This window comes from Prionailurus viverrinus, chromosome D1 (assembly GCF_022837055.1).
Source record: "Prionailurus viverrinus isolate Anna chromosome D1, UM_Priviv_1.0, whole genome shotgun sequence".
NCBI classification, from domain to species: domain Eukaryota; kingdom Metazoa; phylum Chordata; class Mammalia; order Carnivora; family Felidae; genus Prionailurus; species Prionailurus viverrinus.
In genome coordinates, this window is record NC_062570.1 from 20,643,205 (window position 1) to 20,671,121 (window position 27,917).

At 50.0% G+C, this 27,917-nt stretch overlaps 1 protein-coding gene across 9 annotated transcripts in view; it reads left to right on the forward strand.

Annotated features, from left to right (window-relative positions):
- The window catches only part of GRAMD1B (GRAM domain containing 1B), a 246,578-nt gene that overhangs the window by 69,415 nt on the left and 149,246 nt on the right, over positions 1-27,917 (forward strand). For 2 of the 9 annotated variants that reach the window (XM_047877610.1, XM_047877609.1), the window contains exon 1: positions 1,401-4,572. The exons of 1 other annotated variant lie outside the window; for it this stretch is intronic. In XM_047877610.1, the coding sequence (XP_047733566.1) occupies positions 4,199-4,572 (374 nt within the window). In that variant the 5' untranslated portion in view covers positions 1,401-4,198. Of the gene's footprint in view, positions 1-1,400; positions 4,573-4,862; positions 4,931-7,501; positions 7,562-7,626; positions 8,548-27,917 lie in introns of those variants that run through there. 6 more of the 9 variants (XM_047877611.1, XM_047877608.1, XM_047877612.1 and 3 more) reach the window with 6 other exon arrangements.

Below are 27,917 nucleotides of genomic sequence, written 5' to 3' on the forward strand. Positions count from 1 at the left end.
AGAGTAAGGTCTGCCGTCCTGCACTTTGTATTTGGAGATAGATAATAACCCTGCGCCACAGCATCCTTGACATTTCTGTCAGATTTCCAGCTTCTCTGGTATTAACAGGGTCTATTTCACGTATACCTGTTGCTTGCTTCTTGCTTCTTTCCCTTGTGATGTGGGCCAGCCCTTGGGTTTGGTTGTTCTCATGTTGTGTAGGAGACAGACTCCACTTCCCAGCCTTGAGGATGGGGACCGCCTGGCTTGTGGTGGCATTATTGGAGGGGACGCTCCTGCCTCCCGCCTGTGAGTTGCCTACCCCTGGCATCCCCGGGGGGCAGGCGGGACGGTGCGTCTGTGGGCGCCCTGCGCCTGCCCCTTCTACCCCACACTCACTTGGATGTGCACCCAGGAGAAATCTAGCCTCACAGCTAGTATTTTTCGCTTAGGTTCTCTCCTGACGTTATGGCCGAAGAACGGACTACAGTTAGTGGGTCTCCAGAAGTAATAGACAGCTGTTGGGTGTCTTGTGGCTGCAGGAAAAGGGAGCCTGAGCAGCTGAACATAAACAACAGTTGCTTGGTAATATGAGCTCCTTTCATTTAAAGTCAGAGGCCTGGCTGCTGGTGGGGGAAGGGAGGCCAGGTTGTTCTGGCTGGCACCTGTCTGGGAGGCCAGAGTACCAGAGAGTCTGCTGAGAGCCAAATATGGGAGAGAGGTGGTGAGGGGGAGGCCTGCAGAGGAGAGCAGGGGCTCAGGTTCTGGAGCGCTGGGTGGAAACTCTGGTCCTGACGCCCTGCCACCAGCTGCTTTGGGAAATTGTGTTTCAAGAGTTCGAGCTTCCATTTTCCCACTTGTAAAATAACTGAGGGAGTTGAAGAGCAGCATAGACCTCCGTGATATACCCAGCTGACATCAGGGCTGGTAAAATTCTGGTGCCACAGGGAGCCCCTTGCCAGAGTTGATGCAGTTGGTGAGATTCCGGTGGCCTCTAATGGGCTTGAGAAGACCTGGGTCCAAGTTCTGGCTTTCTCATAGATTGTTGTTATTGTTACTTATCTGTGGCCTTGAATCTACCTCGCTCCTAGGTCGCTGGGAAGATCAAATATTACGCATGAAAGTCCTTTACAAAAGTGTAAGGGTTACTATACGACGAAAGACACAGGATGCTGAAGAGACTCAAAGGGCGGAGACACTTGGTTCTTCCCTCAACATGCCAGTAGTCTTAACAGTAATGATGGCTCGCCTTTGAAGGAGATTTTGTTTCTCAAAGCAGTTCCCTATTTATCGTCTTACTCAATAGGGCCATAGGAAAAAGTAAACAGAAACTGAGGGCGAGGGGCGGGGTTACGGGGGGGGGGTGCGGAGGATGTGTTTTGAACAGGGTTTTAGTGGATGACAAGGTTATGACTTCAAGGAAAGAAGTGGGGAAGGGACTACCGGTGGAAATAAGCAAGGACAGGGCTAGGGACTCGAGGTACTCAGGGTATCTGCTTCTGAGCCAAGGGCAACCATTTCAGTTTTAGTTTGAAGGAGGTTTGCCCTCAGGCCAGGTGACAAATGTAAATGATCGTTCTCAACCACTGCTGTGCCCAGGCTTAAATCAAATCTCCTAGGATTTTAGATTTTAGGCCCAGAATCTATCGTGGGTGGGAAAAGTGGCTGCAGTGTGTGGGAAGAGGGAGCTTGGTGACTTTAATGCCTTTTAAGAGGCATCCATTTAAATTTAGAATGCTCCTGATAAACTGCAAGGATCCTGCTCCCCTTGTGAGTCTCTCTCCCCGCCAGGTACCCATCAAATCCTTTAGCCCCATCCCTCCTGTTTTTGTTTGCTTGCTTGTTTTGTCTTGTGTGGCTTCCAAGTGAGGGGTGGTGTTGTACCCTCTTCCCTCCCTGAGACCCCAGTCTCTTACTTCAGCAGGCCCCTCAACAGGCAGGTTCCTTGCAGTGGGAAGTTATCAGATCCCCTGCAAAGCACTTGTCCTTGGAGGAAGTCCAAGGCAGTGAGCAACTCTGGCGCCTTGGCTGAACTCCGGATCCCCAAGTTTGAAGTTGCTGTCCAGACTCCTCAGCAATCCTGGAGCCAGAGGAAGTGTTTGTTCCTTGCCAGGCTTGACACCTGAGGGAGGGGGTTTCTCCTTTCTATGCCACGTCCGGGAGTTAAAATAGATTGCTACCAAACCACCTTTGAGTGAGCCAGTGACCGGATGTGGGGAGTCCGAAATAAGACGAGCTGATGTTCCAGGGAGTCATCATTTACAGGTGGGCCTGGCCTTGGCTTTTTGGCCCAGGGGAAAACTTACTTCCCTCAGTTTCCTGGCCTCTTGGAGCTGGTGCGGTGTCTGAATGCCTTGAGCTCCCCTCCATGGGTCATTCCCGGGCATCATGGACCTGTGGCCAGTTGTCAGACCATGCTTGGTGTCTTGCTGAACTGCAGGGGTGTGTTTTCTTGCGGTGAGTTCTTGTAGTCTTTGGGAATGTGATTTTGCCTCAGCTTTGGGACACTCATGCCATGTTCCCGAGACCTTCACCCCAGTAGGGAAGCTGGGTGTCCGCTCCTCACTGGATCTTGGACTCATAGACAGGGGCGGAGAAGAATAGGTGAATCGCTTTGCGGATTTAACGGTGCATTCATCTGTGCTCCTTTTGGTCTACTTGAAAGCTACTGTCTCTACTTTGCAGAGAGGCCAATAGTGGAGAGGCATATGTGCTGGGCTGGAAGGGAGAATGGACCATTCAAGCCTCTGTTGTTGAAGCTGGGCTGGTTTACTGAGTGCCCCAATAAAGTGGATCAGCTTTAGGGCCAGTGTCTTAGGGCTGTAGGTACCTGGGTCTAGGGAGTGAATGGGTCAGCGTATCTTCAGGGCTGATTCACTTTCTTAGGTTCCATGACCTGGGGATATCCTAGACTTTTTGTGACCCAGTCCATGCCCCTTGCAGGTTGAAGCAGAACTGAAACATCCTCCAGGAACGCAACTCCCAGGGGCCTTGCTGAATGCTTTGCCTTCTGGGTGCTCACCCTCCTCTCACTTGATTTTTGCGCTAGGGGTGGGGCTATGGTATGGACAGGGTCGCTCAAGATCTAGAGGGATCAGTCCCTCTTCCTTACTGGTCCTGTGTGTCCTATGTCTCTCACATCCTATTGTCTGTGCTTCTTTGGTATGTCTGTCTGCTGTCCTCAGCTTACTCCACAGGAGAAACGTTCTCTCTTCTCAGCTTGTCGTTTTGGAAGCAGCCTCTGGGAACCTTGCTGTCACCCTTTGTCACCCAGCTTTCCTGTGCACCTACCTGCACCCCCAAATAATTCAGAGAAAGCACTTTTTTTAGAAGACATCCATCCAGCGGAAAAGCCCCCTCCTTTTCCCTCAACCCTATGTCTTGGGTGGCCATGGAGAGTGAGGACTGAAATCCCGGATTCCTCCGTTCCCCTTTTCCCCTCCCCCCCCTTCCCCCAAAGAAAAAGCTGGGCGTTAGACTGATGAGAGTTGCCCGGCCAATCATTGCTTTGAGAAAGTTTGGTTTGTGATCCTGTTTCATTAGGCTGATTGGAGCAGCCTTTACTCGGAGGTAGAGTCCCTCCCCAAGGGATTCCGGGTACAGTTACCCTAGCCGTCGCTGGCTGTGCATGCCCTTTCTGGACAGAAATGACCTCCCCTCCCCTCCCCTCCCTCCTAGTCCCCCCTCGCCCCCCCTCCTCCTTTTTTGTTTTTATCTAGTGTCTCGCTTCCTCTCTCTCTCTCTCTCTCTCTCTCTCTCTCCCTCTCTCCCCTTCTCCCTCCTGCTCTCCGCCTCCCTGCAGCGCCACGCCGGCTCCCCAGCCCGGTCGGCCGATCGCGAGCCGCTGAGAGTTTGCCGAGCCGCCCCCCTGGGGCCCCGCGCCGCCGAGTCCCGCTAAGGCGAAGACGCAAGCAGGCCGGGGAGAGCGCGGAAGAAAAACAAGCGGGCGTGCCGCGAGAGCCCCAGGAGGGCGGCCGGGTGGCGGCGGAGGGCGGACGGGGCGGGCCGGCGCCGACGGCCGGGGGAGCGCGCACGGGAAAGTTCGGCCCCGGCGGCCGCGCGCCTGCCTCGCGGCGCTCCGGGAGAGGAACTTGCCCTCCGCGCGGCTCGAGCGGCGAGCGTTTCCCACCCGAGAGCCGGCCGAGCGCGCCGCGGCCGGGGGTGGGCGGCGAGGCGGCTGGCGGAGGGCGCCGAGCGAGCGCGGGCGCCGCGGGCGCCCATGCCGGCGGCCAACATGCTGGAGAACCTGCAGCCGCCCGCCCTGCAGGTGCCCGAACCGCAGGGCGCGCCCGAGGGCAGCCCGCTCTGGTCCAGCTCGTCGACCCCCACGCTCCGCCGCCGGCGCTTCAAGATGCGCCGCATGAAGAACGTGCAGGAGCAGAGCCTGGAGGCCGGGCTGGCCCGGGACCTGCCCGGCGTCTTGGCCCCCGGCAAGGAGTTCCTGCAGCTGCCGTCCATCGAGATCACGCCCTCCAGCGACGAGGACACCCCGTGGTCCAACTGCTCCACACCCAGCGCTTCCCCGCGCCGAAAGCGCTTCCTCCTCCGCAAGTGGCTCAGGGTGAGGGAGCGGAAGGAGTGCAGTGAAAGCAGGTACGTCCCTGCGGCTCCCCCTGCCTGCCACCCTCTTCTCTCCTCCTCCCCTTCCCCGGGGCGTCCGGGGCCGAAGCCTCGCGGAGGCGCGTGGGGGGGATGGGGTGGGGGGGACTCGCCAGAGTGGGCCCCGGGCACTGCTGCGCCCCTCTCGGGGGGCTGGTGGTCCTTCGGCTTCCACGCGTGTCGCCCCCCTCCCCCAGCCGGGGCTGGGGGCCTGCGACTTTTCTCCTGTGTCCCACGTCTACTTGGGGCTTCCAGCCGCATTCCATCTCATTCCATCCGCATAGCAAAATGAATAAAACCCGTGGCAGCCAACATCTGTTGAGCCCTTACCATGTGCATGCAGGTCGTTATGGTAAGCACCGTGTATCGCCAAGCTGAATCCTCACAAAAACTCTGAGTTAGGTCCTACTCTTATTCCCGTTTCACACATGGACGTAGCAGAAGGTGAGAGAGGTTAAGTGGTGCCTCCACTTACACTTGTGTTTCTGAACTCCATTTCTAATTTTATTACTTTATTTTGGCCACACCAGCTTTGCGTGGCCTGGCCCACAAGGGTAGAGGACGAGCAGGCGGATTCCTGTTGAGTGAGATGCATTTCCCACTGCGGACAGTCTTCAGGGGTCTAGAGCTGCTCTCCAGCACTCTGGTTTGTGCTAGCTACTTCTTGCCTGGGTTAGTGTGGCATCCCAGTAGTGGGACAGGTTCCCTTTTTCTAGCACTGGGTGTGGAAGACCATAGGGCTTCTGGATACAGCCTTGGCTAGGAGGTGTGTTGGAGCCCAGGCCATTGCCTGGTGGAGCATGTGCGAGGGGAGCATGTCCTCACTGGCTCATTGGTACCATGGACTCTACTCACGTTTAGACTCTTAGGGTCCTGTCTCTCTCTCTTTTTTAGTGTTTTATTTTGAGAGAGAGACAGCATGAGCAGGGGAGGCGCAGAGAGGGAGAGAATCCCAAGCACAGATGCTTTCAGCACAGAGCCAGAAGTGGGGCTCGATCCCACCGACGGTGAGATGGTGAGATCGTGACCTAAGCCGAAATCAAGAGCTGGCGGCTTTGAGAGCCCCAAGTGCCCTGTTTGTGCCCTTGAGTGGGGCAGCTGAAGAATTGGCCACCTTCCCCAGGACTTCTCCTCCTGGCTTAGTCAATTTCATTCACCTCAGTAAGGGTTTATTGAATGTTCGGAGCTCAGTCTGGTACCAACTGATGTTGATGGGGCCCTGGCGGGGGGAGGAAGGGCTGAGTAGAAAGAGGGGATGTGGACTTTGAGAAGGAGGATGGGTGGAAACTTGGATCGGCAATTAAGACCTAGGCATTTCTCTCCTGTTGAGATGGAACCATTGGAAGACAAAGATTTATGGAAGGGAGAGTCTCAAACTGTCATGGAAAGTACGAGGTCAGGGGCATGAGATCAGGAAAGGGGAACAGTATGGACAAAGGCAAAAGAAGCAGGGTGGGGGCACCAGGCTGGCTCGTTTGGAAGAATCTGTCGTTCTTTTCTTTTTTTTTTTTTTTTGTAATCTATATTTTAGAGAGAGATTGAGAGACAGAGTGCAAGAAGGGGAGGGGCAGAGAGGGGGGAGGCACAGAATCTGAAGCAGGCTCCAGGCTCTTGAGTTGTCAGCACAGAGCCTGATGCGAGGCTTGAACTCAAGAACCTCGAGATCATGATCTGAGCCGAAGTTGGACACTCAGCCAACTGAGACACCCAGGTGGCCCTCTTTCTCTCTCTCTTTTTTTTTTAAGTCTTATATATTTATCTTGAGAGAGAGCATACACGGGGGGAGGGTCAAAGAGAGAGGGAGAGAGAACCCTAAGCAGGCTCTGCCCTGCCAGCACCAGCAGGGAGCCCTAAGCGGGCTTGAACCCATGAACCATGAGATCATGACCTGAGCCTAAGTCAGTTTAACTTACTGGGCCACCCAGGTGCCCGCTTATCCTTTCAATATGTAGAGTTTTGTCCTGGGGCTTTTTGTGGACCTGACCAGAACAATTCTGTCTGGTACCTCATCCTGCTGACTTTTCCATAGAGTAGAGGGAAGAGGGGCAAACTTTATGGGAACTAATCTTTTTCTTTTTAATATATTTATATTTTTTAACATTTATTTATTTTTGAGACAGAGAGAGACAGAGCATGAATGGGGGAGGGTCAGAGAGAGAGGGAGACACAGAATCCGAAACAGGCTCCAGGCTCTGAGCTGTCAGCACAGAGCCCGATGTGGGGCTCGAACTCACGGACCGCGAGATCATGACCTGAGCCGGAGTTGGACGCTCAACCAACTGAGCCACCCAGGCGCCCCCTTTTTTTTTTTTTTTTAAAGTAATCTCTGTGCCCAGTGTAGGGCTTGAGTTCATGACCCCAACTCGTGATCAAGAGCCCAGTGAATGAATGCTCTACCCACTGAGTCAGCCAGGAGCTAATCTTGAATGAAAATAGTTCATCACCTTTTGTTAGCTTTTTCCCCTCGAATGTGAGAGACCCTAATAGAGACCCTGTTTTGACCTTGGGATTTTGCCACGTATGTGGAGGACAAAATATGGGGGAAAGAGTCTTGCGTTGCTGGCCAGGGTGAGGATGGGGGTGGGTGGTTAAAATTAAGGAAGGCTTTCTTGGTTTTGAGAGTTGTCTAAGGATGCGGTGTTATCTTCCATACTTAAAAAAAAAAAATTTTTTTTTTTAATGTTTTATTTATTTTTGAGACGGAGAGACAGAGCATGAACGGGGGAGGGTCAGAGAGAGGGAGACACAGAATCTGAAACAGGCTCCAGGCTCCGAGCTGTCAGCACAGAGCCTGATGTGGGGCTCGAACTCACGGACCGCGAGATCATGACCTGAGCCGGAGTTGGACGCCCAACCGACTGAGCCACCCAGGTGCCCCAATCTTCCATACTTTTAAAAATCAGTAAGGATTTCCACCTTCTAGGTGTAGAGGAAGGCAGATCTTTTAAATGATGGCTTGATGGATTAGAAGAAGATGTGTATATGTGCAGAAAAAGGCAGACTCCGGATTCAAACTCACATTGGTGTCACTCCAGTCTCTACTCTTAGCCACTATTACACTGCCTCCTGTTGGCATCTCTGGATCTTGGCAAAGACAAGGACCCCATCACGTGTAGGCCTTAGAAGCGTAAGGCTTCTTGGAGAGAAAAGAAGCATTCGAGTGAATAGGTGCTTGGGGATGCCCAGCAGGATTCCCTGAGAAGGAGTTGGCATTTGGAAACAGTAGAGCAGAGAGACTATTGGACGCGAAGTCAGGAGACTTCAGTTTACATGTAAGTTCTGTAATGTAGTAAGTGGGACCTTGGACATCTCACTTCATTCACCTCTGTGTGTCTCACCTTCTCCATCCACGGAAGGGGGCATGTGTCTCAGGAGTAATACACGTGGAAACGTTTTCCGAACCCCTGGGCGAAGGGTTATTGTCCGTATTCAGTGAGGATCTCCCATGGAGCGGATGTATGCTTGAAAGTGTGAGCTTAGGGACTCAAGTGTCCTGGAGCAGCACCTGGGACTCCTCACACATTATGGGATTTGGAAACGATGGTTGGAAAATTACTCTGCCCTCCCTTGCCTGGCTTAGCGGGGATTAGCATACCGGGCCCAGCGTGGTATCCTTTCTTTCCACCTTCTACCTCGGACTCTCCCTCTGCACAGTAGAGAAAAGCACCTTTCAAAGGCCTGTGATGGCATCTGCTGCGGTGGAAGGCAGCGGGGCTGTGGATTTTAACTGTGCAAAGTCGAACATCGAGATCAGGAGAGCTGTTTTTTGCTCCTTTAACCCTAGGAAGAAAGAAGTGGAGAAATTGGTAAAGTTAGCGTGGTAAAGCACCTTGGAGGACAGTACTGAAATAACCCGCGTCCAGTTTTGTCTGGTTCCCCTTTGTATCTTTGCTGTCTAGCACCGCACTTGGCCTTGTATGGTGACCCATGCATGTTCGTTGATGAATAAATTAAAAATGAGTGAATGAATGATTCTTTCTGTCTCTGCTGTTTGGAATGGAATTATCTTTATTCATGAGTCAGGGAGAGTTTCCTGGAGGGGATGACTTCAGAGCTGAGGTTTTTTTTCCTGTGACAGCTTTATTGAGATGTAATTTACATACCATACCATTCACTCATTTATAAAGTATACGTTTTGGTGGTTTTTAGCATATTCATACATAGGCACCACAGTCCATTTTAGAACATTTTCGTGACCCCAGAAAGAAACCCATACCCTATACGTACCACCCTCAGCTCTCCTATTCCTCATCCCCCCAGCCCCAGGCGGCCACACATCTGCTTACTGTGGAGAGCAGTTTTGAATGGGAATCAGATGCTTGTTGGTGAGAGCAGTTTGGGGTTGTTGACAGCAGGAATGGACGACCAAGAGAGTGGTCTCAGTGAGGGATGTGGAAAATGAAGTGGTGAACTGATAGGCTGGCAGACTTGCTTTATGCGGAAGAGTTTGAATTTCAGTTTATCGGTCAGTCAACAAACATGTACCGAGATCCCATGGACGTTGTGCTTTATATACAAAGAAGATTCACCTCCGTGGGAGACGCTGTAGGTTCTGGAACCAGGGAGAGGTGTGCAGAGTGGTATTTGAGGCAACTAATTCTTGCTACTCGGGGGCGGGGGGGAACCCAGTGGGGAGGTAGAGGCCGAGCCTTGCACTCTAAGACCACTGGAAATGGTCTTAGCCACCACCATTTAAGGGAAGATGGCACTTTTTTTTTTTTTTTTTTTCTGGCCATGTCCCCTTCTGGGCTCCCTGAAAAATGTAGTCCGAAGTTGATGGGGCAAGCTCTTCGAATTAGCGCCTGCACATCTCCCTAAACACCCTGGCCATAGCTGGTTGTAGAGATTGTTCATAATTCTCGGACCTGCTGGATTACCGTAAAAGTAAGAAATTAGAGCCACATCTGGCAGAATGGCATCCTGTCCTCCTTTTCTGGAGGGACAAGGGGCAAATGAGTAGGTGTGGATGGCTGACTGTAGGCTGTCTTTCCAGGGGACACAGAAGCATTTCTCTGCTGCTCTCTCCCCAGGGTGCCCTCAGTCCTTATTTGTGCCGCCACTTTCCTTCGGCTGGCTGGCCGGCCGGCTGTTCTGTCCCCTGCTTGGAGACCTTAGGGTCCGCACCCTGCTTAGAGACCTTTCAACTTGGAGCCTCGGGGTTTCTGCTGTGCTACACATGTGACCTCAAGTGGTACCTCTCACTGATTCTGCCCGGCCTGGTAGGCCCGGTTGTCCCTCTGGTGGTGCCAGCCTAGCCGGTGTGTGGGTTGGCAGGTAATGGTGTCATTGGTATATTTATCTTGATTCTTCAGCCCTTTCCTCTGAGCTTTGGAGAGAGTCTTGCTTCCGGTTTCAGCCCCATTTCCAGGGGAGCGGGTTGATGTGTGCATCCAAACCCCTGTGCACGCCCTGCCGTGTATGAGAAGCCCAGGGAGTGTGGGAGAGGGAAATTGGGTTCTTTCCTTAACACAAGACAATAAACACAAATGCAGAGGAGACCTGTGCTTTGTCAGCAGATTAAGTAAGGAATCAGTGCCGGATATAAATCAGTGAAAACCTCTACCAGACCCATAAATCCTTGGGGGCGGGGACTGTGTCTTAACTTTGTGCCAGGTTTTCTGCTAAGCGTCTTAAATGCAAAATCACAATTAATCCTCGCAAGAAAGCCCCCAGGTGGGTTTTACGGCCGAGGAGCCTGAAGTTCAGAGATTAACTTGCTCCAGGCCTGACAGAAGCAAGGGTGAGATTTGAACCATGTTCTTCTGATTCTAGAGCTCTGCCTGAGTTCTTCACAGCTACGCTGTACCGTGTCTCCAGGGCCTGGACATCGTTGGCTCTGGAGTGTTTGAGGAAGCAAACACATGGGGGGGGGGGGAGAGTATAAAAGAAGGGAGGAATGAGGTCAGGAGGATGGGACGACCTCTGAGGAGAATGCTGTAGCGGTCGTGGGCAAGCGCCGCCGTGGGCGAGGCCCGTGCTGACCGGCGTGGCAAACCGGTCCGTGAGAAGCAGCCAGCCTTTGGCCGTACACGCGGCTTCCAGATTCGAACCATTTGTGGAAACAGAGGTGGAGATGGAGCCCCACGGGCTGCTTCACACTGGCCAAGGCCCTCTGTGGGAGTTGGCATTTTAAGGGTTTCCATGGCGGTTATGTGCTCAGGGGGCCCGCGTGATGTGTCAGGCAGGAGACGGAGGTGATCTTGGGGCAGATGAGCAGGTGAGGATTTGGCCCTGTGTGGTTAGTTTCTCTCGAGTACTCTCTATCCAACCAGTTGCTAGGTTGGTCACTGCTAATTGCTTCTAGGGTAACGCTGTTTTCCATTAAGGCGTCTGAATGGCTAAGCTGCCAGGGGGGAGTTTCCTTCCTGACCTCCGTGTGCCAGCCTCTGGGCCCTGGAGCAGGTGTTCAGATACCGAACCAAGCTGGCCTGAGAGCCCGACGTGGTTGCCGGGTTGCAGTGCGTACAAGAGCTTGCTACAGCCTGAGGGCTCTTTCTGGAGCGTTTGCCCTCTTGGGATTCTCTCCTCTGTAGCCCACGTTGGTGTGGTGATGCGCCAGGGGGCTGCCGTACCTGGTGCGAAGGAAGATACAGCTTTTGGGGTATCTTGGGGGGGGTAAGGGGATGGTCTGTGAGTTCTGGCGCTGTGACTTCGGGGCCTGCGGAATCTTCCTCCTCTCCGAGGAGATGGCAGAGCTTCCATCCGGGTGTGCAAGAACTGAAAATCAAACGTGGGCCTTCAGATGGGAGAGGGGGGGAGGCAGGGTGGAGACGCTTCGGGCTGCAGCAAAGAGCCGTCAGGCAGTGGCTGGCCACCCCCTGTGGCACCGGCAACAGCCGCGGTCCCCTTCTAAAAAGAGTCCCGGTGTCAAATACTCTCCTCTGTTTTCCAGACACCACGTGTCTGGATTTCCAATTCAGATAATACAGTCCAGAATCATCCGCGCGACGTGGCTGTGCCTCAGCTAATCAGGTCAGCGGTGGAAGACGAGAGGGATGAAGAAATCCGTGGCCTTTCCGTCGGAGCCCCGATACATTTTGTTGGTTCGATGGCATAAAGGCCTTCTTTCTGCATCCTTTGTACATACTTTGTTGAGGCTCTGGTTGCTCAACCCTGCTTTTTATCTCATCTAGATAAAGAAATATGGCGATAGGCACATCATGGTGGCAGATCTGGGTTATGGGCAGGAACTCAGGCCTCTGACCTCAAGTCTGGGCCAGTTTCTAAACCTATCACTTCTCTGGGGCTTCTTCATTCTTTGAAAGATCTCCTCATGTCAGCATATCTCTGAAGTGATGCCTGGCCCCAGCCTCGTGCCTCTCACCTACTCAGTCTGACCACAGAGGTTTTTAGTCTGCTGCTTCTTGGTTAGCAGATTGAGTCAGGAAATGAGGGGGCTGAGTGAGGGAACGAAAAACAAACAGCGACCCACTTGGTTTTTTCCCCGTTCTTCTTACAACTATGGAAAAAGGATTTCCTTTGGGGCCCAGGGAGGGAAAGGGGAACATGGTAACCCTGGCGTTATTTGGCCCAACAATTAGGACGATACAGAAAGACAATGGCGGGTGGTTAGTTTAGCGGCACGGCACGTTTGTGAGTCTCTCCAAGGGGTCTTCCAGCTTGTCTTAAAAGAAAATTTTACATCATAAAAGTCAGTGCATATTGTGTGGGTAATAAAATAGCTAGCTAGCCAATGTAAAAATTTGGGGTAATAGGCAAGAGGAAAATACAGCTCATTCTACTGTGCTAACCCAACCGTAGGTAACATATTTCGTGTATTATCACTCACTATTTTTTCTCCTTCAGGTTTCCTTTTTTTTTTTTTTTTTTTTAATTTTTTAATGTTTAACTGTTTTTGAGAGAGAGAGTGTGTGTGAGTGGAGGAGGGGCAGACAGAGAGGGAGACAGAATCTGAAGCAGGCTCCAGGCTCTGAGCTGTCAGCGGGGCTCGAAATCACAAACTGCGAGATCATGACCTGAACCAAAGTCGGACACCTAACCAACTGAACCACCCAGGCGCCCCTCAGGTTTCCTTTTTAAGCGATAGACTTTTCTTTTTCACTCGCTTTTCTGTATCTTGTCCCTATAGAAGGTACAGTTGAACGTAAGTCTGTAGGTTGAGGACACGTATGTCTGTGAAATAAGGGGGGAAAAAAAGAATTTCTACAGTACTGTTTCTGGAGGAGCCATCAGGATGAGACGCTTCTTCAAAGTGGGGGTGAGAGCCCGCTCATCAGAGATGCCACTCAGCCTTGTCCTCATGTTTTCCATAACCAAGCTTGTGCATTAGTGCCAGTCTGACCCCGCAGAGCCATCCGCCTTGGTCTGGCAAGCGTTTGTTTTCTAGCTGGGTCATTACACTCCGGAGTTCTTCCTGACCTTTTGTTTCCTTCTCAGGAATGACAGTAATAAAGGTTACGCTGTACAGGGCGGAGCTTCTCCAGGGAGCAGTTTACCCTTCGCGTGGGTGACAACATGTGTTTTCTCTTCCTTTGTCCATAACGAACCACATCTTCCTGATACGTGAAGATCTCAGAGAAAGACAGAGAGAGAGAGAGACCTCAGAAAAGAAGATTGTACCACTTCTCTTGGTTCCTTCTTTCTAAGTTTCAAGGCTCACTACTGAGAAAGTTGTTCCTGAGATCTAACTGTGAAATCCTCTCTAGTACAGTTCAAACTCATTTTCTCTAGTTTTGTCCTCAGTGAAGACGAGAGCCTGACTGGTCATCATCCTTTGAGAATATTCCTTCAGAGACTTATTCTTAGTGGTAACTTGTGCTGTGGCTTGTAGATTCTGAGGGAAGCCCTAGGTTTGTACTGATGATTCCTTGGACCTCACGGCTGCTGGCGGGCCCCGCAGACTCGTGGGAGGAATTGACAGCCACTCGTGTTAGAAGACCAGGGTAGAAAGTGGCCCGCCCATTCAGGAAGTATCTAGTGACACTGAAAGATTGCTCTCCCTCAAGTCCTTCTCCATGCTCCGATTGGTTCCTTAAATGCCCCTATCAGTTGGCACGCTTTTTGTTTGTAGTTAGAGAGAGTAGGCTGAGAAATCAGATAACTCAGGAGACCTAATTCTCACAGTGCAAACGTTTATGGAACACTTATAGGGAATCAGGTGCTGTGCTAGGTGTTTGGGATACAGGGGACGACACAAATGGCCATTCCATTGAGAAGCTCACAGGGCTGCTCTCTTTGAAGAGAGCAACGTGAAAAAGATAATTTCAGTAGATTATGGAATTCAGACTACAGCATAAAATATATATATGTGTGCATGTATATATACACACATGTATACGTATATATGTATATGTATATATATGTGTGTATATATGTGTGTGTATATGTGTACGTATATGTATGTATGTGTGTGTGTATGTATATGTATATATGTGTATATATACGTATATGTATGTGTATGTATATATACGTGTATGTGTATATGTGTACATGCATGTATATATACACGTGTGTGTATATATACATATATGTATGTGTGTATGTATATATACGTGTGTGTGTGTATATATATATATGTATACATATATATAGGTCTGAGGAAAAAGTCTGCTGGGAGGGAGAGGAGAGGAGGGTCCTGGGACCTAGATTGCACCACTGTGCTGCCTGACTTCTGTCATACTCGGCTGACACCTGTTAGTACCTGCAGTTCTTCTGCACCTCTTCTAGAGAATCTAGTCTTCACGGTGGGGATTTGTGTGGTCATTTCACCTTTGAACAAATAGAACTTTGAACTTCATGGCCAAGGCCATGAAGCTGGTCAGTGGCAGAGGTGGCTCTGGAGTATACAGGGTGTACTTGTGCACATGGACTGAGCCACTAAATGTCCAGCCCACCGTGTGTCTGGGGAGCCCATTTTGCGTGGGATGGAACCCTATCTTTATCAGCGAACCCAGGAAGCACCGGCAGGCCTTGTCTGTTTTTCCTAGGATGACCGCCCTGGCCCCAGTCCAGGGGACCGTCCTCGGGAGCATGGGGTGTTGGCCATGGTTCCGCTCCTTTTCTCGCTGTGTGGTCCTGCGCCGGTTACTCAGTCAGTCTGGGTCTCAGTGTCTTTCTCATCTGTGAAATGGAAAATGCACATTTCTCCTTCGTCTTGTACGACTGTTTAAGTTGATGAGGCTGAAGACACGCTAACGTGATTACTAGTAAAAGTGAGAGTTTTTCCAATGGTCTGGGAGGCCTCTGAGTTTGCTCCTCTGGTTAGTGTAAGCTGGAACGGTGGTTTGTTACTTCTTTTATTAACTGTGAGACGTTGCTTTTCGGATCTACTGATAGGTGCCGTGCCGAAAATGAAGTTTTACAACTTGTGGGCTGCTCTTGTCTGTCTGTCTCTTTAGTGTCCCATGTGCTTAGACTTCTGACTCCAGGCTTCTTATTTCTCCCTCTCCTTTTCCCTTCTCCCTCCCTCTTCTCTTTCTCCTCCTCCTAAATCTACACACTATCCTTGGGCTGTTTTCTCCACTCTGGCCTTAACTATTTCTATGTGATGATGACTCGCACACTATCTCAGACCTCTTCTTTTTCTTGAGCCCCAGGCTCATACCTCCAAATGACTGATGGACATTCCATGGAGGTGTTCTTCAGAACTCAGCTGTTGGTTGTACTCGAACTGGCCCTCTTTTCCCCCCAGCCCGTTTCCTCTCCCTTGGTCCCTTGCATTGGGGATTGGTATGGGTCAGCCTCCCGAGGCTTCGATACCCTGGGAGAGAGTGCTCTTCAAGTCTGTCTTCCCGATTCCACCACTGTTGCTCCTTCCCAGGCCACCATCTTCACGTGTCCTAACTGGTCCTTAAATATGTTCTGCCAGGGTCCTCCTCCCTGGCCTCTCTACTGGCAGAGAAGCCCTGTCCTTTAATTCAGTAGCCGGACTGGTCTTCGTGACCTCACTTCTGCTCCCCTCCTGCTTCCTTCGCTGAGGCTACTCCCAGGACCTGCCTCCAGCTGAGTGACCTCCCCGCGCCTCGAGTGGGATGCTTTCTCGTATTTCCAGTTCTCCCCAGACACTGTTCCTTCAGCTGGAAATCCCCTCCTGTGGCTCTGACCCACCTTGCCAGCCTGCCCTTCTTCTCCTTTGGGTCTTTCCTCCAGGAAGTGTTTCCAGACTCTGGTGTTTCTTGCACGTTCCTGGTTTGTGATGATGTTCCTAAATTGTGATTCTCTGGTCACGTTGCATCCTTTACTGGATCATAAGCAGTGAGGGCAGAGTTGGTTTTATTCAGTGTTTGTTTTAGTCAGTGCCTGCTGAGCTCTTTGCATGGAACATCGCAGGAGCTCAGTAAATAGGTATTTAGGGAACGAGCAAATAATCAAATGGATGAAGGACTGTACAGAAATTTGATTTTCACGGAATTCTAGCATAAATCATTTCACAAAGCAAGGAGTCGTCTTGAAGCTGAATAATTGCCCCCTCATATGCCATTTTTTGACAGTCTGGATTCTTACATAATGGCTCGTTTGCTTTAAGCCTCTTGGTTTCCTTTGTGCATTTCTTCCTCTGTGCGTGTGTCTTCCATCAGACTGTAGGTGCCCAGAGACCAGAGACTCCATCCTTCTAAGGGTGGTTTCTGTTTAGGGAGTCCAGTTTGGCATATTTAGATGAAGAGTAGTTGACTTTTCCCCAAACGAGGCTCCAGGATGCAAGAACACATTGGAAGCAACATTTTGGCCGATGGTCGACCCGGGGCCCAGGTACGGTCTGCAAATAGGAGTAACCCTTTTCCCGCCAAACACCTGTGACAGCTTTGAAGGATGTTTTGATTTGGGGAGAGCTGTGGTTGCCATGGTAACAGTACTTTTCCGGGCCTTCTGATTCCAGGTCAGGGCAACCGTTGTTCCTCTTGCAGGAGAGAAGGATTTGGGAATACATATATCCTTCCTTTTTGCCCCCCTCCCCACAATTAATCCAACAGATACTCATCAACCACATGTTACACTCCAGGTGCTATTCTAGACACCAGAAACTGCAGTGAACAAAATCGTTTCTGCCCTTACAGTAGAGCTTGGATTCTAGAGAGGGTAGAGAGAGCAAACAGATTAACAATGCAACATTCATCCCTGTTTATTTGAAAGCAGGTTGCTTAGGGGGACCTGGGTGGCTCAGTCAGTTAAGTGTCCGACTTTGGCTCAGGCTACGATCTCACGGTTCGTGGGTTCGAGCCCCGCATCGGGCTCTGTACTGAGCGAGCAGAGCCTGCTTTAGATCCTCTGTTTCCTTCTCTCTCTGCCCCTCCGCCTCTGCTCTGTCTCTCTCTTTCACAAATAAACATTAAAAAAAATTTAAAAACAAATTCCTTCGGCACATCACCACAAGAGAATTAGTCTGTTTTCTAAAACTGAGAAATCGGGAACTGTGAAAGTAATGTCTTCCACCCAGCTCCGAAGAGGGTGGGGTGCCGCATGGGGGTGCCACTGCGGGGCCGAGCGTGGGAGCTGACTCCCCCCACCCCCACCACTGACAGCAGGGCTTCATTTATTTGAGTGTAGGCATTTTGGAATGCAGATGCATTGGCTGCTCCGACGTTTTCCAAGACCTGGGAGCCGGTGGTCTCAAGCAGGTTCTATCTCTGCAGCTGCCGGCAGCCAGGGTGGTGGTTCTGGTGTTTTCGCATTGACTCTTAGTGGAAGCCAGGAGCCCAAGGGCCACCAGGAGACGGGGGAGAGAGGGGACACCGTCACTTGCCACTGGAGCTTGCAGTCAGAGCGGCTGATCACGGTGCCCTCGTGGACACAAGGGAAGACCATGCTGGCGAACGCAGTTTATCATAAGCTCTCAATTTGGGCAGCACTTTCTCCTTTTCGGAGTGGTTTACCAGGCCGTGGGCTCCAGGAAGGCAGCACAGCGTGCAATTATTCTCTGCATTTGCCCCAGCACGTACCGTAGTGCCTGGCACAGCCCCCAGTCACGTGCTTAGGGCACGGGGATCCCCATTGCTTCAGTTGCTCCTGCATCCTATGGGGCAGCTGTAATGACTGTGTCCACTCGGTCCCCCTAAGGAAATGGAAACTCTGAACGTGCCCGCGTCCATACAGCTAAGTAATGATGGAATCCTGGCTCAGAAGGAGGTCGTCATGTCGCTTTTCTCTATACAGTACGATACATGTACATATCTGAACGTTCCACTGAGTTTTATATATGTGTGCCGACGATGTGGGTGATTAAAATCCACAGGAAATGGAGAACAGGGACCAAACATAAGCTGCTGTTTCAGCACACCTCTGTTTTTTTTTTTTTTTTTTTTTTTTTTTAAATTTTTTTTTTTTTTTCAACGTTTATTTATTTTTGGGACAGAGAGAGACAGAGCATGAACGGGGGAGGGGCAGAGAGAGAGGGAGACACAGAATCAGAAACAGGCTCCAGGCTCTGAGCCATCAGCCCAGAGCCTGACGCGGGGCTCAAACTCACGGACCGCGAGTTCGTGACCTGGCTGAAGTCGGACGCTTAACCGACTGCGCCACCCAGGCGCCCCTGCACACCTCTGTTTTGTTAAAGCAGCAGCTCCCTTGAAAAGCTGTGGTTGGGGGCGCCTGGGTGGCTCAGTCTGTTGAGCGTCCGTCTTCGGCTCAGCTTGTGATCTCGCGGTCTGTGAGTTCGAGCCCCGACTTGGGCTCTGTGCTGACAGCTCTGAGCCTGGAGCCTGCTTTGGATTCTGTGTCTGCCTCTCTCCTGTTTCCCTGTTTGTGCTTGCTCTGTCTCTCAAAAATAAATAAACATTAAAAACAAAACAAAACAAAACTCTGGCTGGATTTGCACCTCCTCCTCAGGACGCATGAAACATTCAGGCTGCCACGGTGAGGAACATCTGAATTCCGCATGCCCTTATAGGCCAGCTGCTATGTGCTGGCCACCGAGCTTCGGCTGGCCTCTGCTCTTTAAGGATTTCGTCTAGCTTATTAATTGCCCATGCATTCGTTTGTTCAGTTATTCATTTTTTGTTGTTTTGGGGTGGCGGGGGGAGAATAAGGGCAGAGGGGTAGAGAGAGGGGGACAGAAGATCGGTAGCGAGCCCTGCGCTAAGTCTGACAGCAGCAAGTGCGACACGGGGCTCCAACTCCAGAACAGTGAGATAATGACCTGAGCCGAAGTCGGATGCTTAACCGACTGAGCCACCTGGGTATCCCTCAACTATAAGTTTTTATTGAGCATCTATTAGGTGGTCGACATAACTCATACAACCGAGTGTAAAATCTCGAAATGTGGCAGGTGCATCCAAGGGGAGGGCAGCAGTAGCTGTTGCCTTCGGTTATCATGGTAACTGGCCAGATGTTACTGTGAAGGACATCAGCTGTCGGGTTAGATGCATCCACCTCAGGGAGACTTAGAGACTTGGCCTGCCCTGTTCTAGAAGAGTCTAGGGTAAACCCAGCTGGAGCTGAGTGATGGAGCATCCGTAGTCACAGGTGGCTACTGATGGTGAATTTGAGAAAAGGACTGGGGACAGCTGATTAATAGAATGTGTTTCTACCTCTTCCAAGGCTGTTCACTTTTGCAAAATACTGTCGATACTGTCCAGGCCGACAGTGTTCGTCCCTCACCAGTGTGGATGACTTCCCAGCGGCTGTCTTTCCCTTTTACTCCAGTAGCAATTTCCATCCTGCTTCCACAGAGTAAAATTCCAGCCTGGGGCAAGTTTTCTGCCCTCACCCTGCTTTGCATCACTAATTTCCTCCTACATAAGGAGGGCATTATGATAACACCTACCTTGTAGGTTGGTTTGAAGATGAAATAATGAAGGTAAGGCATCCCTTAAAGCGCCTGGTTGCACAGTGGGTGCTCGCTTTCTGATGACTTCTTTTTACTTCTCATCCCTTTAAACTGAAGGGCAAGAAGTGTTTGCATATTGGTGTCGTTTTCATATTGGTGCCAAGCTTATCTGATCTGAAGGGCAGGCCCTGGGGCTTGTGGTTGTTTCTCATTGTGGCTCCTTTGCTGAGTCATTTGGGGTTGGCAGACCTGGAAAAACATAGTGGTCCAGAGGGTGGTTAGGGCTGCATGTGATTAGCTAAGGCGCAGCGTGTATTGTCTCAGTGTTTGCTGGTGGACTTCTGGAACCCGATTCCCCATCTCACGGGAGAGGGCGGGGGGCGGGGGTGAGGGGACAAGGAACCAGCTGAGGGGATGTTGCTCCTGTCTTGCCTGGTGCTGAATTTCCCATGATATGGCTTCGTGAATCTTTGATTTCAGCTTAATCAGTACAGCCACCAGGCCCCGTGGAGAACTGTAAACGAATGGATTGTCTTCTGAGTTTGAAATGAGTGACATCCTTTGATATGAGGTGTAATTAGGAGAGAAGATGCTTTTGGTGCTAGGGGGAAGATGCAGAGTGAGAACTTTTAGAAAAATGAGAAGATCTTATAAAAAAGAGCCAAGGTAAGATTTAAAGACGGTCTTTGAGATCTGAGGCATTTGTGAGATTACGATTGGTTTTTTTGCACGCTCTGCAGTGTTTATTCGGTCATCTGCGAGACCGTATTTGTGAGAGGAGGTACATCTAATTCTTGTATTTTGAGAAAGTTTTACTCGTTATATCTGAATATTTTATGAGCACTTGGTCCTATATTGGTAAGAGGATTGTGATATGTTATATCCCCATCGATATCAACGACGAATATTGTTTCGAATACGTACCGTGTTAACAGCTATATATAAATTTTAGGAGAATAAGAAAGCAAACGTTTAAGTCTGTTTTGTCACAGAAGATGGAGATATAGAATGAAAGGGAAAATATTTGATGAAACTATAATCTACATTTCCATTATGACGAGCTAGAGATTCATTAGGATGAATTACAATCAAAACAGAATTCACTAGGATCTTCTTCTGAATTCCCCTTCCAAATTAAAAACACTCCAAATTAAAAATACCCGAAAGACCCTTCTGATTATATGCATTCACATTCAATCAGCCGTTTGTTCTGTGAACACTGTGTGAGCAGTGGCCACACTAGTCAGTCTGTACAACCCGGTTGGTCACGTCTTAGGCTCTGTGGTGATCTTCATGAACACGAGTCCAAACTCTGACACTTTCTTATCAGTGTGACTTTAACATACTTACTTCTTTATTTTTGCTTTCTTGAGACTCCTCACTTCCCCCTTTTATTAGCTTTGTAACACCTTTGGAAAAGTATAGGGTTTTTTATTTTTTTATTTTATTATTATTATTATTATTTTTTGGTCTCTGTTGATGGATCGGTCTCATCTCTGCATCCCTCTGGCTAAACCACAAGGACGTGAGGTTGGTTCTTAAGAGCAGGGGCCCTGCCTACTGCCGTGTCACCAGTGGTTAGAACAGCACTGGTACCTGGTAATCACTCCCCAGCAGCACATGACATTGTATATTTTGTGGAACGAACAGCTATTCATAGTTAACCCTTCTTATGAGCGGTAGCACCGAAGGGCTGAGAAAAAAACAAAGGAAGATACTTTCTCTACACGCTCCGGGGGTTTACATTCCTGTACCTGGTGTCGTGGGCAGAACTCTGCTCTAAGAGTAGGCCAGCTTGAGTTTTATCTTCTATTTTTTTTCGCCGTGCCATTAAATGCCTCTGTGGCTTTTTATGTGTCTCTTAACTTCTTTGGCCTTCAGTTTCCTGGTCTGGAAGGGGAAAAAATTAGACTAGATCATCTCTTAGGCCCCTTCCTGTGTAAGGGTTGGTCCATGATCTTATTACAAGAATCACAGATTATGATAAAATGATTAGCTGGAAACAATCGCAGTAAGAAGAAGCAGGAATCAAAAAGAGTGTGCAGGAAGTGAGCCAGGAAGTCACGTGTGCCTCTGTGCCCGTGAATTGCCTTTCCGGGGATCTAAACCGCACTTGTTCTCAGGTTGCTCTTCTCTCTCTCCTCCCCGCTGCCCGGCCAGTGCCACCTCACCCGCCTGGTTCAGCCCACACGACTCCCTTCTCCGCCGGTCACTTAGCTTGCAAACTGATTTTCCTGGAGGATTTCCTTCATTAAAACCTTACTGAGCTTTGAGGCCGGAGGGGCCCTTGTGATGGTCTAGCACGCTCCGTTCATCTTACGGAGAAGCATAAGCAGAGCGAGAGGTTCAGAGCGGCGACGCGATGCTCCTTCCTCTGTGTCCCGCCTGGTCGGTGACAGAGCAAGAGCTGGGCCCGGGGTTCTGAGCCCAGCTCCAGGGCTGTTGTTCTACTGGACCTGTGCTCTGTTTTCCCTGGTTTTATTTCTCACTCTTGGGAGCGTGACTTCGTGCACGACTCCAAGATGAGTGTTTACGGATGCCACATGGAACCTGATGGTGGTGCCCTGAAATCTTCCCATAACCTGCCTTAGCAGCCTCCTGCTCGCACTCCAGGTATGAGGTCCTCGGAAGACTTGCTGTAGACTTCTCTTACCATTAGGCGAGGAAGGTGGGAGTGATGAACGAGTCAGGCATTTATTACTTGCTTCGCGTGTGTTTTGCCCCATGCCCGAGTGGTGGGGAACACCAGAGGAGAAGGGAGAAGTGCCTTCAGGCGTGGGCAGGCAGAGGCAGCAGGACATTCTAGATGGAGCAGGCTCCACGGAGGAATTGGTATTTAAGACAAAGTGTGGGGGCCCCTGCGTGGCTCAGTCGGTTGGACAGCCGACTTCAGCTGAGGTCATGATCTGCCAGTCTGTGAGTTCGAGCCCCACGTCCGGCTCTGTGCTGACAGCTCAGAGCCTGGAGCCTGCTTCGGATTCTGTGTCTCCCTCTTTCTCTGCCCCTCCCCCGCTCGTGCTCTGTCTCTCAAAAATAGATAAACATTAACAAGTTTTTTTTAAATAAATAAAATTTCAGCTCAAATGCTTCCTCCTCTGTGAAGCTCACTCTGGAGTCCCCTGGATCCCCAGGTGTTCTTTCTCTGCGTGTAGGTAGTGTGCTTAGTATAGAAACCTTTCCATCCCACCCTCCACAAAGAGGTTAGCTAATTGTATGTAATCCCATAACTCCATGAAATGTCTCTTCATTAGAGAGTAAACTCTTTAAGGACAGAATGTACTTTTTTTCTCTTTGATCTTTGTGTTCCCTCAAGTGGAGCCTGTACCATAGTAGGTGCTTCAGAAATGCTTGTTGAATGAGAGATGTGATTTCAGTAAGTACTATTAAAATGAAGCCAAGGGTAGGGGTGCCTGGGTGGCTCAGTTGGTTGAACGTTCAACTCTTGATTTCGGCTCAGGTCATGATCTCATGGTTCATGTGTTTGAGCCCCACGTCAGGCTCTGCACTGACAGGGAAAAGCCTACTTGGGATTCTCTCCCTCTCTCTCTCTCTCTCTCTCTCTGCCCCTCCCCCACTTTTATCTCTCTCTCTCTCTCTCTCTCTCTCTCTCTCTCTCAAAAGAAAATAGCCTTAAAAAATAGAACCAACAGAATGGAGTTGGAATAAAAAAGAATGTTATTTTCCTCAAATGCTAACTTTTAAGTGAGATAGTATTTGAAAAATGCTTATTTTAGGCATTCGGTACATGTCAGTTTCCCCTTTCTCTATGATACAGACTTTTGGTGATTCATACTTACCTTTACACTTTAAGCTTCATTCCTAACCGCACATTAAGATTCTTGAGAATATGGGCTAGTTCTTATACTTTGCTTCTGCTGCTTTCTGGCACGGTACTTGGCTCAGCCAAAGCTTGATTTCTCATCTTTTCTCTGTTTGCAGGTTGCCATTCAAAGTGTTCTTTGAATGAGTCTTGAGTGAATCATCTACTTTATGGATCATCAAAATCTCTTTTGCACTCTCCTCCGTGTGGGTGGATACCAGAGTTGAACTTGAAGAGAGTAAATTAGATATAGGGCAGGAGTGCCGATTGGGGGGGGGGGGTGTGATTCATTAACATTCTTGAGACAAAAATAAGTGATCTGTGGATTATTCAACTTCTGTTTTCTTTTGTTCCGTATTCTAAATTAATCCAGTATCTGTTGCCTTCTTGCTAACGAAAAGTGCCCATGGGTGTATACCTTATGGGAAAGTTGTCAGAGTTCTTGGCACAGAAGATACAGTGTTCCATCCCGTGTGGAAAACGGCACTGAGGAAACCGATCAGGCTGTTACACACAGAGGTCCTGACTCCAGGTTCTGGTCAGTGCTGTTTCTTCCCCAGGCCCCTTCGGGGCTCTTTGTTGAGTTGCTAAATGACCACCCAAGTTCTTGGTTAGGACTGTTTGTCTTTCTTCTAACTGGAAAAAACCGAGATAATGGTTTTACCCTAAACCAGTTTTTTTCCTGAGGCTAAGGACAAATGAAGTTGGAGGAGGGTTGGGGATCGGCGTGGGGAAGGGGCGGGGGAGACAGGGAAGCTGAAGGACTCTTTCTGGAAGAGTCTGCAGGTTGTCTGATAGCTTCATGGGGCCCTCCATGGCATCTGGCAGTTTGTGATAGAGTTTCTGCATAAGTGCTTCCCCCATCCCCATGTGTCCTTTGCCCTTTAGGACGCCAGAAGTCCCCCTCTTTCCGGATGCATCAACCTCTCCTCTCCTGTGGCTTCCTGGGGCAGGACACCGGCTTTCTGTATCTTCCCTACTTCTGTTACCTTCGGCACTCCTACGCTTTCAGCTTAAGGGGTTTGACTTTTGTTCACTAGAGGGAAACAGGTGGTGACAAAATTAGCTACCAGTTGGGAAGCTGCAGTCCTGAAACATCTTGAAAACATATTTATTCTTAATTGGGTTTGGTCTTTAAAGAAGTAAAATAGACACCTGCCACTTTTCCTTGGGCTTCTAAAATGCTCTTGTGGGAGGTTGCCAGTGGTTTCTGGGGAATCAGGGGCCCGGAGCTATTCCCGCTTGGTTCCTGAGTCAGGCTCCTTCTGCTTCAGCCGGTGGTAGAACCAAGTTGGCACGGCCACCGGGATGGCTTCCTAAAATTATCTCTGTGAAGGGGCCCTCAGGGCACCAGCGTCCCTGCTCTGCGGCCGGCCCACCCCTCCCCCCTGAGTCCTGCCCTCACCCCTACATGGGATGGTGCTGGCCTCTCTGTCCCCAGAGGCTTCCTGTTGGGCTCCAGGCCAGCCTTTCACAGGCCTCCGTACAAATGTCCCCAGGCCTGGCTCCAGCTCGAGGAAGTCCTTCTCTGCCCGTGGACACGTTGCTCTGTCTTATTTGGCCTCCCTGTGGCCTTTTCACCAGCTGGTTGTTGAGACAGCTTTGCTCTTCGGCAGGAGTTGTTTTCCTCAGGTGTGTTCAGAGACTTGTTTATTTCCGTGGTTTCACTAGTGGCCTTGCGACCTCATGGCAGGTGCCATTACCTGGCAGACTGTCCCATTTCACATCGGTGATTGTTGCCTTTTTTTTTTTTTTTTTTTTTTTTTTTAGTTGCAGTATGGTTGACACACGATGTACACGTGGTCTCATGTGTGCAGTTTAGTGTACGTAACTCCATACATTATACTATCCTCTTGTCACTTATCGTCCCAGGAGTTTTGCTACACTGGACTTTCCAGATGTCTGTGCTTTCTGGCCAAGGGCTGCCTCCTGCAGAGCAGAGACGGTTGACAATTTCAGCAGAATGAACACCCGAGCTCCTCCCAGATCCCCCTTCCGGCCCCCCAGTTTAGATCTCCCTGGATCTCGTCACTGAGGTCGTTCCTGCCACCCACCCCTTACCAGCTTTAAGTGAGTGCCATGGCCAGCCAGCATTGTTGTGTACTTCAGATGATAGAACAAAGAATTCTCGGGCAGAACACCTCTACGGAAACCCTTTTTCCTTAGCTTACCAGTGGTTTGCCCTTTGACACGTCATGTACTCCTGGGAACCCTTCTTTCCTTCATTTTTCTTTCTTTCTTTCTTTTTAAATTTTTTTGTTTATTTATTTTGGAGAGAGAGTGTGTGCACAAGCAGGGGAGGGGCAGAGAGAGTGAGAGAGAGGTTGGGGGAGCGGGGAGGGGGGGGGGCGGTGATCCAAAGTGGCCTCCCTGCTGACAGCAGCAAGCCTGATGCAGGGCTCAAACTCCACAAAATGCGAGATCATGACCTGAGCCGAAGTCAGGTGCTTAACCGACTGAGCCACTCAGGGGCCCCTTCATCTTTCAAATGGGGATCCGAGTGTATGTAGTCTTTTTTTTTTTTATAAACTTTTTTTTTTAACGTTTATTTATTTTTGAGACAGAGAGAGACAGAGCATGAACGGGGGAGGGTCAGAGAGAGGGAGACACAGAATCTGAAACAGGCTCCAGGCTCTGAGCTGTCAGCACAGAGCCCGACGCGGGGCTCGAACCCACACACCGCGAGATCATGACCTGAGCCAAAGTCGGCCGCTTAACCGACTGAGCCACCCAGGCGCCCCCCGAGTGTGTGTATTCTTACCTACTTTATGAGGTTGGAAAGATCAGATGGAAGAATGTACGTGGAAGCCCTTTGTAGACTGGAAAGCACTGTTTACATGTGGAGCTTTACTGTTAATATTAAACACAACATACTAGAACGCAGTATCTTGGATACACTGAAAAAAGCAGACAGTATTTGCCCCAAAGGAGATTTTTTTCTCAGGCAGCCAACAGGTCATCCCCAAGGCATGGGCAGTGCAGTGCTAACTTGCTCAGGCTTGAATTTGTCATAGCTCTCTCTGTGCCTCAACGGGGGTAGAGCTCTGGGTCCAGTAGGGGGAAAAAAAAAAAAAAAAAAAAAGAATTAAGCCCTTGAATATGTCAGAGGGAAGAGGAGGCCGGGCTTCTGTGTGATACAGCGCTCAGTTGGCTGAGGTGGAAGATATAGTTATTGAGGCGTGAGGGGTGTGGGATCATACAGAAGAGATTTAAAGCAGAAGGGAGGGCGCCTGGGTGGCTCAGTCCGTTAAGCGTCCGACTTCGGCTCAGGTCATGATCTCGTGGTTTGTGAGTTCGAGCCCCGCGTCGGGCTCTGTGCTGACAGCTGGGAGCCTGGAGCCTGCTTTGGATTCTGTGCCTTCATCTCTCTCTGCCCCTCGCCTGCTCACACTCTGTGTCTCTCCCTCTCTCTCAAAAACAAACGTTAAAAAAAATAATAAAGCAGAGGGGACCATATGAACAAAGTTTAGAGGAAGGAATATGCACGGTTTATTTGGGGAACACAAGTGATTCTATGTAAGCAGAACATTAGGGGCTGAGGCAGAACTGTAGGGGAAGTTGGGAAGAGGAAACTGGTTTCATGTCAGAAGGCCTGTGTGAGAAGCAAAGAACCTTGGATGTATTGTAAAGCATTAGAGGAAAGCTTCAAAGGAGTTTAACCTGGGAAGAGGCATGTTGATACCTGTTTTAGAAGATAACAGACGGTGGTCTGGGCGTATTCGTATGCTGGGGCTGGCTTACATCAGCCAGTTGTGCACACTGATCCCCAACTGTGATATTAGCTTGACATTGACCACGCTGTGAACAGAAGTGGCAAATGATGCAAATCAGTTCCCTCTTTCCCTGAAGCTGGTTGTTAAACACTTACCAGCTCAGTCAAGGGGCCATTTCAATGGGGTCTGGACGTCAGTCGTTTGTACACAAGGGACGTGTGTCCCAAATCCTTCAGGGCCCAGCCCAGAATCCTCTGAATCAGAATCCAGGGAAAGTGATGGGTGGGAACCTATCTTTTAAAAAGTTGCTAGGTGATTCTTATGTAGTCAGTCTGGTACCGGTCTTTGGTTCAGGGCTGGGACAGTAGGGAAAGGGAGGAGGAATGGGTATAAAAGATGTGTCAGGTAGGAGCAACAGAACTCAGTGGCCAGTTAGAGGTAGGGAGTGGAGTTTCCTTGTTTGGACAACTCAGTGGATGGATGGAGATGGATGGATGGTGAGCTAAGGAAGGCAGGTAAGAGTTACCTGGTGGTAGGAGGCGCCTGGTGGCTTAGATGGTCAAGCATCTGACTCTTGATTTTGGCTCAGGTCATGATCTCACAGTTTGTGGGTTCAAGCCCCGCATCAGGCTCTGTGCTGACGGCGTGGATCCTGCATGGGATTTTCTCTCTCCTTCTCTCTCTGCCCCTCTCCCCTGCTCCAGTGTGCTCTCTTCTCTCTCTTTCTCTTAAAATAAATAAATAATCTTAAAAAGAAAGAAAAAAAAAGAGTTACTCAGTGGGAGGAGTGAGGGGGGGGAAGAGAGCCTGGGGTGGTTTTGGATATGCTGAGAATTCTCTAGGGAGGCAGGATCTTCGTGATGTCTTACATGCATTTGGATTCAGGGAACCTGGTGCTTGGTAGACCAGTCAGGTTTGGGACAACATGTGGGTTGTTGAAGGTATGGATCTGGAGGGCATTGTTGGGGGGAGAATGTGTAGAGAAGAGAAGGGGACGGTGGCCAGGACTCCAGCAACAACTTTTCAGAGAGTGGTAGAAGAGAAGCCAAGAAGAGGTCCAGCAAACAGCAGTTTGCTTATTACT